This window comes from Vulpes lagopus, chromosome 3 (genome assembly GCF_018345385.1).
Source record: "Vulpes lagopus strain Blue_001 chromosome 3, ASM1834538v1, whole genome shotgun sequence".
NCBI lineage: Eukaryota > Metazoa > Chordata > Mammalia > Carnivora > Canidae > Vulpes > Vulpes lagopus.
In genome coordinates, this window is record NC_054826.1 from 115914 (window position 1) to 129024 (window position 13111).

Below are 13111 nucleotides of genomic sequence, written 5' to 3' on the forward strand. Positions count from 1 at the left end.
TCTTTCTTTCCCAAAGTAGGGCAAAAAAAAAAGGCAACAGCAGGCCCGTTGGCATACGTGTCGCCCAAGCCGCGTCTCCGGGTCACCCGCAGCCGGCTGGGCTCCCAAGTCCCCTGCAGACCCCCGGGCCAGGCAGTCGGGGCGGCGCACAAATACGCGGGGGCAGCGGGCACCGCCCGGCTCCCAGGGGGCTCATAACAGCACCTTGGCGGGCACCTCCTGGACAGAGGGCATGGCCGCTGGCTCTGCTCGGCCCGGGGCCAACAGGTGCAGATGCAGGGGGATGCCTCGGAGCCCCGGCAGGCGCCCCTCCGAGAGAGACCCGGAGCAGCCGGTGGGTCCGGCGGGAGGAGAGGGCACCCCCGAGGCCCCTCCACAGCTCCCTAGCACCCCGCCACTGCCCGCAGCGGCCCCAGGGCCCGGCCATTCCTCCCCCGTGTCCACCTCTGAAGCGGGAGGGGACGCCCAGGTGCACGCGGCACCTGAGGCCTGGCATCCAGAAAGCTGAGCTTTGTCTCCTCTCCCAGGTGCTCACCTGGGAAGTTCTAGGAAGCACACTGCTTGAGCACCACTGAATGCATCAGGAGAGCACTTCTCGGGGCCCCTGGGGGGCTCAGGCCACTGGGTAAGCATCTGCTCTTGATTTTGGCTCAAGATCTCAGGGGCGTGGGACGGAGCCCCACCTCGTGCTCCCTGCTCAGCAGGGAATCTGCTTGAAATTCTCTCTCACTCTCCCTCGGCCCTCCTCTCTCCCAAATAAATAATAAATCTTAAAAAAAAAAAAAAAAATGTATGCGGCCCGGGTGGCTCAGCGGTTTAGCGCCTGCCTTTGGCCCAGGGCGTGACCCCGGGTCCTGGGATCGAGTCCCATGTCGGGCTCCCTGCATGGAGCCTGCTTCTCCCTCTGCCTGGGTCTCTGCCTCTCTCTGTCTCTCAGGAATAAGCGAATAAAATCTTTAAAAAAAAAAAAAAAGAGCACTCGTCTCTGTCTTGAAAGCTGTCAGAACAGGTATTTTCCCAACATGCAAGTAAAGCCGACAGGATCTTCTTCCTCCCTGGGCTGATGTGAAACCCCATGCAGAGCAGGGATCTGGTCCACAATGTGCCCACGGAGAAGCATGGAAGTCCTGACATAGTTTAAAAGTGTTGCATCATGAAAACCTGAGCTGATCTCTCAGCATTAAACAAAACGCTTTTAGTAAAAGAAATCATTTGAAGGAGCTTTGAGAGAGATTGCACGGAGGTCCCCGGCGGCAGGCTCCCCGGACCATGGAGCGGCGTCCAGGCAGGGACACGGCACAGCCACACGGGCCCGCGTGGAAGCCGGAGCCCGGGGAGGGAGCCTGGGGAGGGAGCACTCGTGCGCGGGTATTTCTAGCACTAACCCGAGGAAGTAGTCAGATGTGTGCAAAGATCTCTGGATAAAAATGTTCCCAACCATTATTCATAATAGAACGAAACAGAACCACCTTGAACATCTAACCACAAGGGAATACATAAATTATGGCATCTCCAGCGAGAGAATGCTGGGAGGCTACTAATCATCGCGAGCTAGAGGAGTACTTAAAGGAAAACTGCCTATGATGTAAAATGGAAAGAGGTTAAAATTTTGTTTTAAAATACATGCAAAAAAAAAAAAAAAGAGGTTAGAAGAACACATGGCAAAATAAGGTACGGCCGTTACCTCTAGGTGGTGGGTTTGCCCATGATTCTTACTTTCTTCTTTTTGGTTAGTTTCCTCCCCTTTAGGATGAAAATGATAATAACTAGGATAAAAGTAATAAGCGTTGTTCTTTTGAAAGGAGAAATCTTCTTCAAAAAGCCACAGGCTTTCCCAGTGGCTTTTGATGTCAATTAAAACTTTGTACATCACGATTCCATCCTTTCTAAGGCTGAGGAATGATCCGTTGTATGTGTATGTACCAGGTTTTGCTCTATGATATTAGCTTTTAAATCAGGTTTTAATTTTTAACAGGTCCAAACATCAAAATGATGGGCAGTTGGTATGACTGAAGGATGTATTTCATCAAAAGAATTAAAAACACCAGACAGGAAAACGAAAACAGTTATTTTACGCAGGAAGCCGAAGTCTCCACCCAGCTGGAAGCCACTACAATCTGCAACAGCAAGCCATGTTCTACAAGAAGAAAGAGTAACAGGTACTACACAACGGGATAATAACTAGTGGCCCGAAACTCAGTGATCTGGGACCAAATGTGCACGTGTCATTTTGCAGGATTCCTTAAGGAGCTCCGCCTCGGCCATCAGAGCGGGGCTGCGTGGGGCAGCGAGTCCTGCGGGCTGATGGACTTGCGCGCCGCCGCCGCGCCTGGTCACACGCACATGGCACTTGGCACGGCTCAGGGACCATACACACGAGGCCTGCACACCTCCCCGCGTCACTGTACCCCAGGCCTTGGTTTCCTTCTTTTACTTTGGAGGCTTTACTCACCGGACAGTTGGAGCGAGCGAGGCGCGGGCGGGAGGCCGAGCGGCGAGCCCTGGATCAGGAGCCCGGCCGGAGGCAGCCGCGTAACCTCGGGGCCACCAGGCGCCCCATGCTTCCATTTGCACAAAGGAAGGAAAACGAGCCTGCCAGGACCCGCCCGGAAGGAAGGCACCTTAAGCCTAAGTTGAGAAAGTAAGAATTCTGGAAGAGCAAAGGCGGCCTTGCAGCCGCGTGCGGAGGCGCTGTCACCGTGTCCCCGCGAGGCACTGTGGCGCCCCGTCCCGGCCGCTGCGCCCTGGCTGCCAGACCGCCGAGGCACTCAGGAGCCCGACACCGCGCTCCCTGGCGACGGGCCACGCCAGGCTCTGCACCCCCTGCCCTCTGGCCCGAGGCGCACGCGGCCCGCACATCTCCGGGGTCCGGGCTGCGGCAGCCGCTTCTGAAGGCACAACAGGCCCCCGGGGCCTGGTGGCACCGCAAAGGACAGAGGCTCCGAGACCTCCCCAGGCGTCACGCCACATGTTTAAGAGACCAAGCGGGGATTCCCAGAAGCTTGTCAATGGGGGCTCGTGATTGCTTAGTTAAGACCATGACCTGGAGTGGCCACAGGCGCGGGCACGGGACGACGGGACCTCAGAGCTCCCGGACCCACACCCGCCGTCCTGGGGCTGCTCACAGAACACGCCACCTTTACTCTCACATCCCAGGACAGCCCAGCCACAGGGCCACCTGCTGCCCCCTCCCACCTCAGCTCCCCGGCCTCCTGGAGGAAGCAGCATTACACCTGCCTGCGGACAGTCCGCGCCTCAGTCGCTTCATTCCAGCTAAACATCCTGAGGGGCCTCAGCCCCTCCCTCCCAGTCACCTCTGCAGCTGCTCTGCCAGGGATCCCCCTCTGTCCAGGCCAATGGGGCGCAGGAAGCGTGCGGTGAAGTGCACCTGGAGGTGCGCACGGGCGCCTCTCGCCTCCCCACAGTCCAGGGCAAGGAGCCACCCCCAGGCCGGGGATGGCTATGTCCACTCGACTCAGGAGGCGGCCCCGCGTCTGTGCCGCCAAGCGCATCTTTACAGAAAGGCAGTCCTCTGAGGGTGCCAAAGGTGTCAGACTCTTCGACAGCCTGGCCCATCTAAAGATCTCCAAATGCCACAAAAAATGCAAAACCAGCAAGGACCTGGGAGCTGACTTAGACCAAAATGTACTCTCCTAACTCGAAACAAGGCTGGTCCATCTGTCCCGGGGACCCCGGGGGGCATTTCCTGAACCAGGTAACTCATTGGGGGGAGAACTTACCCCCACCGCCCTGAGCAATAACCAAGTCATCTGCCTTCCCAGGGTGGACTCTGAAAACATTTTTGGTAGAAAGGGGCAATCGCACAGAAGCAGCCGAGCGTTGTGACACACGGGTCCGCTAGCTGACCAAGGGCACCGTCCTCTGTCATTTTAAGCTCAGCTGTCCTCAACCACGAGCGGGATTTGGTTGGAACAGCAGCTGAATGATCCCAAACCATGGAAATAGCAAACACAAAACAAACCAGCAGCTCTGAGGGTGGATGGCTTGCCATGCAGGAGTCAGACATGTGCCTCTTCTGTGACCCTCCGTCCACCTTTGCAGGTGGGGCGCGTCCCTCTTTGGTGACAAGGGCATTCGCAGCAGAGGAGGCGGGGCAACCACAGCCGGAGGGCGGCTCTGACCCGCCCGACTGCGACTTCCGAGCATCCTGCGCGTGTTGTCACAGACCGCACTGTGCAATTACACGTGCGCCCCGTGACGGCAGAAGTGTCCTGTGTATGTTTTCTTAACCCGGACCTAAGCGACCTGCGGGCAGGGCCCTGTCAAAGGCGGCAGTGCCTCCCCCGTTCAAAGGTCACTGCTCCACGCCGACTCTCAAACACAATCAGTGCAGGTAGGAAAGCAGGGGTCATGAGGTGCATACGCTTGGTCCCAAAGGAGGCCTCCAAAATGATTTACTCTTCACGTTTCATGGAATTCTAACAAGCTTTGGTGTCTTAGGCCCAGGGCAGATAACAAAGCAAATAATTAAAAAGTACTCATCCTGTATTACCTAATCTGTTATTATTTTGTTATTTCTATTGTCTTGGTCGGTGCCAAACTCTAAGTACTTTGACTATCACCTGTCAGCAGACATCCCCGGCTTCTCAGCACAGCAGATACTTATAAGACACCAAGAAATGTCACAGCACCTTTTGCATACCGTATTTACTGAATAAGGCGGACAGATACGTGATACGCATCTCCAGCAACAATAATTCTCAGACTAAAAAAAAACAAAAAGAAACCAACAATTTGCATTTTAGGGGATAACCTTCAGTTATCAAGAAAGATGCGCAATCCGATAGGCAGCTCATGTCCAGATAATGTCGCAGAAAACAGAGTCCTTCGTATTTCTAGCGCATCTCCACAGCAACTCAGGGAGTCACATGGAGAAAAAACACCAGATTGACTTTTTTAAATATAGGCATCACCCAAGTCACTCTGGGATGAGTTTAATGAGGTTTATTTATTTCAAGTCCCACTCACAAAGGATGATTTTCCACGCGGGGTCTCTCAGCCTCCCATCCCAACGCAGCCTGCCCAAAGTCGGACGGGGAGGGCCGGGGCACGGGAGCCACAGCGCTGAGCACCGGTACACACCGGACTTGCCACACTAAAGGAGAGAGACGTACCGTAAACCAGAGGACTCGGGACTCACGGCTTTCCAAGAATCTGATGCATTCCTAGAAAGATACTTAGATGCTGCCCCCATATATGAAGACTTTGACGATCTCTTGAAGGAGAGGCTGGGGAAGAAGCATTCTGACAAAGCGGTCGTTAGGTCAGTCATCAAACCCGTCAAGAAATAAATAAGTGGAGGAACAGGCTGCAGGCCGATAGCTCCGTGGCTCCAGAAAAAATCTACCTACCTGAGTGCATCGAAAGAGAGACACTTCCAATGCAGATAAACATCTAAAGAGAACTGGCAAACACCCTGGAGAGCTGAGGATCACTTGGACTAAGGAGGTCACAGTGTCCTTGACTAAATACGGACTGCCAGAAAAGAGTGACCTCATTTTCCATGTATGAATGAGAGACTGAAATAGGCACCAAATTACGCCAGGCATAAAGCCCGAGGCCGTCAGGAAAAACACATTATCTACTTAGTACACAAAGATGCTCACTGAAACTTTATATCGCAGGAAACAAGAAGCCTCGGCATTTAAACAAATGGGGGAAGAAACCATTGAAGGGGATTACGAGGCACAGACTTCCAGTTACAGAACAAATAAGTCTTGCGACAGAAAGCACAGCACTGGGGGCACCGTGGGGCACGGTCAATAGCACCGTGGCAGCAACTCGCTCTCCTGCGGAGCGCGGGAAGGCGGAGGATGGTCAGATCACTAAGCTGGACGTGGGGAACCAACGCCGCACTGTATGCCAACTGCTCTTCGATAATAAAAAGGCATAAAAAATAAATACCATCACGAAAAGTAGGCACTCAATAAATAATAAAAGAACAAACAAAAGAACAAGAGGAGAACATTCAGCAAAGGGAATTACGCCGCTATAATCGGATACGATGCTTCTATTTAAAATCATACCTAGGAGCACCTGGGGGGCTCAGCGGGTTAGCGCCCCTTCAGCCCAGGGCGTGATCCTGGGGTCCTCGGATCGAGTCCCATGTCGGGCTCCCTGCAGGGAGCCTGCTTCTCCCTCTGCCTGAGTCTCTGCCTCTCTCTCTGTGTCCCTCATGAATAAATAAATAAAATCTTTAAAAAATAAAATAAAAATAATAAAATAAAATATAAAAAATAAAATATAAAAAAATAAATAAAATAAAATAAGATAAATAAAATAAAATAAAATAAAATAAAATAAAATAAAATAAAATAATAAAATCATACCTAGGAGCATCTGGGGGGCTCTGGCGGTGAGGCATCTGCCTTTGGCTTGGGTCATGACCTCAGGGCCCTGGGATCCAGCCCCACACCAGGCTCCCCACTCAGCGGGGTGTCTGCTTCTCCCTCTCCCTCCCCCCACTCATGCTCTCTCTCTCTCTCTCTTTCAAAGAAATAAATAAAATCTAACAATAAAATAAAATCATACTTAAATACTTGTAAGTGATATGGGAAAATAACCTGTGTTCTGCAAAACACATACCTATCTCAGTTACATTGAAAAAAAAAAGGGGTAGGTGATATCCAAAATGTTAAATAAGTTTCTTTCTTCAGGATGGAATCAGTTATTTTTACTTTTTTCCTCCATTTTAGACACTTCACCAAACTTTAAACAGCTGGCAGGTATTATTTTTATGATTCAAAAAAATGTCATTAATTCCATTAATACAGAATAGATTGAAGGGAAGCAAGTGTCCCCCCAGTAACTGCTTGGAAACTTGGCGTGAGGTTGCCATTTCCGTCTCTGGGTACTTTGCAAAGTGGAACGTGGTGGGCAGCTCTATTATTACTTAAGGCAAGCTCTGCCTGGAGAGTCTCTTGCATCACTTAGGGACCTCGGATAGGGTCCCTTCCCAACGCTGGCTAAGGTCAGACACTCGCCCTTTTCAATTCTTGTACCTCCTGGTCTGGGGTGGGTGAGGGGATATATTTTTTCTACTTAGTAGACAAAAAAAAAAAAAAAAAAAGACACTTATTAAACTATTTTTCCTGGGCCTCTCCTTTTTCCCATTTTGTCATGTTAGCGATTTGAAACACTTCTGTGATAGCCTCAGGCCAGGTTCCCCAAGTTAGAAAGGACTCTGCACATCCTACGACCCAACTTTCTCTACCAGTTGTAACAATCCTTACAGGAAACTCTTCACTCTCACATAACACCTTTGACTCTTTGAATTATCGCATTCGACCCAACCAGTGCAGCATTCAGGGCAATCAGGGAAATACCCACAGTTAGGGTTTTGTGGGAGAGCGAATTACCCGACAGAACACATGCCTCCTTAAGTTTAGAGAACAAGTTCAACCTTGTCTTCTCCTTTGAAGTCTTCATAATGAAGCTGCATTTAACACTTTAAGCGTCATTACCCTGAAACAAAGTTCACCTACTTATTCTACATAATTTGGAGAACTTGGCTTTCAAGGAATTCAGGGACTTTGCACCAAGCTTAGTTTTAGACAGAAACGACAGTCTTTGACCACGGTGACACACGGACATCCGCAGCCACTTTAAAGAAATACGTTGTTCGAAATCTGTCTCAGCAGTCTGTAGTGCTCTGGCGAAGAAGACTAAGTAATTTCTAAATAATTTTATTGCAAAGTGTCAGCTGCTTCTGATCTTTTCCCTCCCTTTTAACCCAAGGCAAAATAAGATACACTGTAATTTATCGGCGTGAGTTATCTGTGTAATTTGGTTCTTCTGTGAACCTCCTGGTCACGATCCCCTGCTGCTGAGAGCCCCTTTTATGATTGTCTTACATCCTAAAATCCAAAATTTGACACCTAAAATTAAGTTTAAGCCCAGACTGGGAATCAGAAAAACGAGAGCTTATTCCTAAATTTCTAAGAACTTTCTGGGCGGATTTCAGCAGGCGAGCCTGCCAGAGGAGGCAGAGAGCAGAGCGGCCAGGAGCTGAGCAGCTCTGGGGGGTCAGGGCTCCGCCCCGTGACACCTGCGGGATCCCCGACGAGTCCCCCAACATGCCCGCACCTCTCAGTCTCCTCGCTGATACCACGTGCTGCACCGAGTGAATGCCAACAGTTAATACCTTTGATTTCCAATCTGTAGAAATAGAGATAAAACGATAATTCTAGATTTCATCATAAGGTGTCCCTATGCACCTACCAGGGCTCTACAAACATTATTTTAGTTTCTGCAATAATGGATCTATTCTCATTGCTTCCTACGGTGGTTTCGTTTAATATTAAAAAGCAGGTTATCCTATTCCATACAGCCTTTTCTTCCCTAGGAAGGAATCAACCTTCCCTTACCCCCGGCAAATTACTGCCACCATCAAAATTTAAAATGTGATCATAGGTTTGGCCTGTCTTGTTGGAACACTCCACGATATTTGGGTTTCCTCCCTGACTGAGCCACAGAGTCATAGGGAAATCTATGTCCAACAGAATGTCCATCCATCAGGCTCCTCCCCGCCCCTCCCCCACGCACTGACAGCGCTGAGATAATCCATGAATATGTAATTCCTTTACACAACCACATGTGTGCTGTTTCTTGAAATTTCAGTCGGAATCCTGTATATAGCTGGATTTCCATTTTAAAAGTTCTGTCCACATTTTGTACAGAAACAACAAACTGGAGCACCTGGGAGGCTCAGCGGTGGAGCGTCTGCCTCTCTTTGGCCCAGGCTGTGACCCCAGGGGTCTGGGGATTGAGTCCCATGTCGGGCTCCCCGCAGGGAGCCCGCTTCTCCCTCTGCCTGTGTCTCTGCCTCTCTCTCTCTCTCTCTCTCTGTTTCTCATGAATAAATAAATAAATCTTCAAAAGAATTTTAAAAAAAGAAACAAACTGAGACGTTTATAATCATGAAAAAAAGACATCTTTTACTATCTTTTGTTCTTGACAGAGACTTAAAAGCTAAAGAGATGTTTTACGGTTTTATTTTTTAATTTTGCATTTCCTGATCATCTCCAGGGTGTATGACCCAAGGGCTGCTTTGACCTCCTGGGTTACCTCTCTACTTTAAGATTAGTAAATTCCTGAAATATGAAGGATTGTTCACGGAAGGCAAGCTGTAATACACCTGCCCACTCTGAGAGAAGAATGGTAGAGATCTGCACGCGTCCGTCTGTCTAACACACGATTAAAAACCCATGTCAAAAGCAGCGCATTTTCTGAGGTCTAAAGTAGTCCTACTTTTGCAGACAGGTTCACTTTCCCCCTCTCTGTTGTGCTGTAAGGCAGGTGGGGTAAAACGCACTTGCATTCTCTCCCACGGGGGACCAGGTCACTCGTCTACCGTAATTCTTTCCCTTCAGGTTATGAAAACGTTAAGTTCTGTCCCTCTAACCTTGTTTTGCGAAAACCATTATCATCTGATACCAGGTGGCAAAAGATGGTTTTGGAAACCTATCAATTTCTTCTCCCCACCCCTTCACCCCTAACTCTGACAAACTATCTCTACCACCAGGCAGCCCGAAAGCTCATAAAGACACTGGCGCGTGAGCGATGAGGGCCTCAGACCACACTTGTTGATAAAACTTCTGCGCAAAGAGACAACTCTTCTCGTGCTTAGCTCCTGTCTGCTGTGATAATCAGGGTTCGCGATGTTTTAAGGATGCGGCTGCATTATTAGACCCCCTGGGATAAACCATGTGCATAACCGCTTATGTCAACCCTCCCTCCGGTGACCTCAGGAGATCCTTTCCCTTACACTAGAATCAAATCCTCGTTGCATCAGCCCGGCATTAAATCAAGGCCTGTGTGAGGTAATAGTACGGTACGTTTCAGGTCATTTAGTCACAACACAGCATACTCTCACCTCCACCAGTTACCCCGTATAATTCTCTCTTTCCGCCCCTCTCTCACTCGTGAGTGTGCGCTCCCTCCCTCTCCCTCTCTCTCTCTAACATGCATGCATACACACACAGACACTACAACAGTTCAAGGAGAAGTGATCCGGTCAGCAGCCCCGGCTTTCTGACAACCTTTCTGCCAACCTTTGGAGGGTAGCTCCAAAAAAAGAAGCCTTAAAATAGTACAAGGTGCAGGTGGACACACAGCACGTGACTCATCTAAAATGTGCAGGCCAGTGTACTGAATTCAGGTGCTAAAACCCTTCCTCGGATTATAGGAAACACTTGAAGTCACCGGTTAACTATGACAGAAGGGAAGCTGGGTAGAGAGGAGGTGAGACAGCAGAGAGGCCCTTGGGGGACCCTGGTGAGCTGCTGCCAGGGCCCAAGTGGCAACAGGAAAGAACAGTATTTCAGCAAAGGCAATCTGCTGGCGTGTCAGACAAAGGTCTCTAGAGACTGTAGCACCTCCTGAACCCTTCTTGGCAAGACAATTCGAAGTAAACCGTAGCTTACAACGTGGGCTGAGCATTAGGGGGCCTAGCAGAAGTTCTGCGTCGGGAGGAACCAGTTCCCGCAGACACCGGCCCCTGGAGGGGTCCCACACAGCCTTCTGAAAGGCCACGACAGGGCTGCATGTTCTCTACGGATGTTCCTAGAAGCCTCCTGACTTGGAGGAAAGGAGCAGGCTACGGGGTAAGGGCGAGGCCGCGCGGTGGGCACCTGCCACCCAGGGTGGCCCGACCTGCCCCGGGCCTGGCCGCAGCTGCATCCCGCCCGAGGCCCCGCGGGGACCGCTCCCGCAGGCAAAGTGCGGAACCCGGTGCCCGCGCTGGCGTCCGCGGCGCTGGATTTGCAATGACGCCACATGGAGAGAAATGGGGGAAAACACGAGAAACAAACAAAAATGTCCAGACGGGAAAGCGAGAGAGAGGGAAGCGCCCCAAACCAGAGAGGGCCACGCTGGCCCGTGAGGACACATTGGGCAGAAGAAGGAAATCGGGGGTACCTGGAAGTCCACCTGGACACACGCTAGCGCGGACGTCCCCGGTCGCCACCAGCCCGCAGCGCGGGGAGGCCGGGCCGGGGCGGGCGGGGCGGGGGCGCCCGCACTGCCGGGGCTCGGCCGCGGTTTACATAACTGCCCCTTACGTAACCCCGCCCCACCGAGGCCCTCCTGCGGGGCGGCCCCGGGGCCTCGGCTTCGGCCGCTTTCCAGGGGAGCTGCGAGGGGACAGGTCGGCGCCGGCAGCGGCAGCGCGAGCCCCAGCCCCCGCCCCCGCCCCAGCCCCCGCCCGGCCCCGCGCTCCCGGGGGGAGGGGCTCCCGGCAGGTGCTCCCCGCGCCCGTCATCCGGCGCCCGGGCGTCCCAGGCCCAGGCGGGGCGCGGGTGCGGGCGGGGGGAGGGGGTGATGGGTGCGGGGAGGGTGCTGGGGTGATGGGAGGGTGCTGGGGTGCAGGGGGGTGATGGGTGCGCGGAGGGTGATGGGGTGCAGGGGGTGATGGGTGCGGGGAGGGTGATGGGGTGCAGGGGGGGTGATGGGGTGCAGGGGGGTGATGGGTGCGGGGGGGTGATGGGAGGGTGATAGGTGCGAGGAGGGTGATGGGTGCGGGGGGGTGATGGGGTGCAGGGGGGTGATGGGTGCGGGGGGGGGATGGGTGCGGGGAGGGTGATGGGAGGGTGATAGGTGCCGGGAGGGTGATGGGTGCAGGGGGGTGATGGGGTGCAGGGGGGTGATGGGGTGATGGGAGAGGGATGGGGTGATGGGAGGGTGCTGGGGTGCAGGGGTGCTGGGGTGCAGGGGGGTGATGGGGTGATGGGAGGGTGATGGGTGCGGGGAGGGTGATGGGTGCGGGAAGGGTAATGGGAGGGTGATGGGGCGCACGGGGAGGCTGATAGAGGTGATGGGAGGGCGGTGGGGCGCACGGGGAGGGCGATGGGTGCGGGGAGGGTGATGGGAGGGTGATGGGGCGCACGGGGAGGCTGACAGAGGTGATGGGAGGGCGGTGGGGCGCGCGGGGAGGGCGATGGGTGCGGGGGGGCGACGGGTGCGAGGAGCGACGGGCGCGGCGGGCGCGGCTCACCTGCTCCCCGAAGTCGATGGCGATGTTGGTGATGCCCAGGGGCACCAGGAAGCGGATGAGGGGCCAGTAGTGCGTGAGCGCCGGGAATTTCACCATAGTCCCCGCCGTGGGCCGCCCCCACGCTCATGTGCCGCGGCGCGGGCTGTGGCGGGTCGGGTCGGGTCGGGTCCGGGTCCGGGTCGCGGGGTCCGGGCCGGGTCCGGGTCGCGGGGTCCGGTCGGGTCCGGGTCGCGGGTCCGGGTCGGGTCGGGTCCGGTGCGGTCCGGGCGGCGGCTCTAGCAGCGGCGCCGCGAGCCCGAGCGCATCCCCGCCGGCCTCCCACACAACAAAGATCTGCCGGGAAAAAAAAGAGGAGGGACGGCGGCGGCGGCGGCGGAGGGCTCCGCGGACAGCGGCTCCATTATAAGCGCGCCGGGGCCCGGAAATAAATAAATACCGCGCACGAGGCGCCGCCGCCGCCGCCGCCGTGCGGAGGAAATCAGGGGCGGGCGCCCAGGCGCGGAGGCGCGGACCCGGCGGCGGCCGGGCGGGGGCGGGGCGGGGCGGGGCGGGGCGGGAGGGGAGGGCGGGGCGGGGCCGGGCGGAGGGGCGGGGCCGGGGCCGGGTGGGCGGGGCCTGCGTGGAGGGGCGGGGCCTGCGTGGAGGAGCGGGGCCGGCCGGCCGGGGCTGGGAGGGGGCGGGGCCGGGGTGGGGGCGGGGCCGGGCGGCCGGGTGGGCGGGGCTCAGCTGCCGGGAGGGGCGGGGCCGGGCGGCGGGGCGGGGCGGGGCGGGGCCGGGCGGCGCCCTCCTCCCCCGCCGCCGCCTGCGCTCGGTGGCCGCGGGGGGCGCTGCGCAGGCACAAGCCGCGGGGCGGCCGCCGAGCCCGGGGGCGCGCGGGGTGGGCCTGGCGGGGGGGCCGGGCTGCAGGAGGGGCGGGGCCCGGGGTGGGGGTCCCCGCGGAGCCCGGGAGCTGCCGGGCAGGGACGTGAGCGCGGGCGGCTGAGGAGCTGGAGCCCCGGGGCCCTGGGGGGGAGGGCGGGCGGGGCGGGACAGACGGGCGGGGGTGGGTCGGGGGGCGCTCCCGGGGGGTCGCGGGGTCACGGGGGCGCTCCCGGGGGG

The 13111-nt window shown here is 55.4% G+C and overlaps 1 protein-coding gene across 1 annotated transcript in view; it reads right to left on the reverse strand.

The window, feature by feature from the left end:
• Positions 1-12520, reverse strand: part of ANKH (ANKH inorganic pyrophosphate transport regulator) — a 115970-nt gene extending 103450 nt beyond the window's left edge. Inside the window, 1 exon segment of the mRNA XM_041747836.1 lies at positions 12014-12520. Coding sequence (XP_041603770.1) covers positions 12014-12109 — 96 coding nt within the window. The 5' untranslated portion in view covers positions 12110-12520.
• Between the last annotated feature and the right edge of the window lie 591 nt (positions 12521-13111).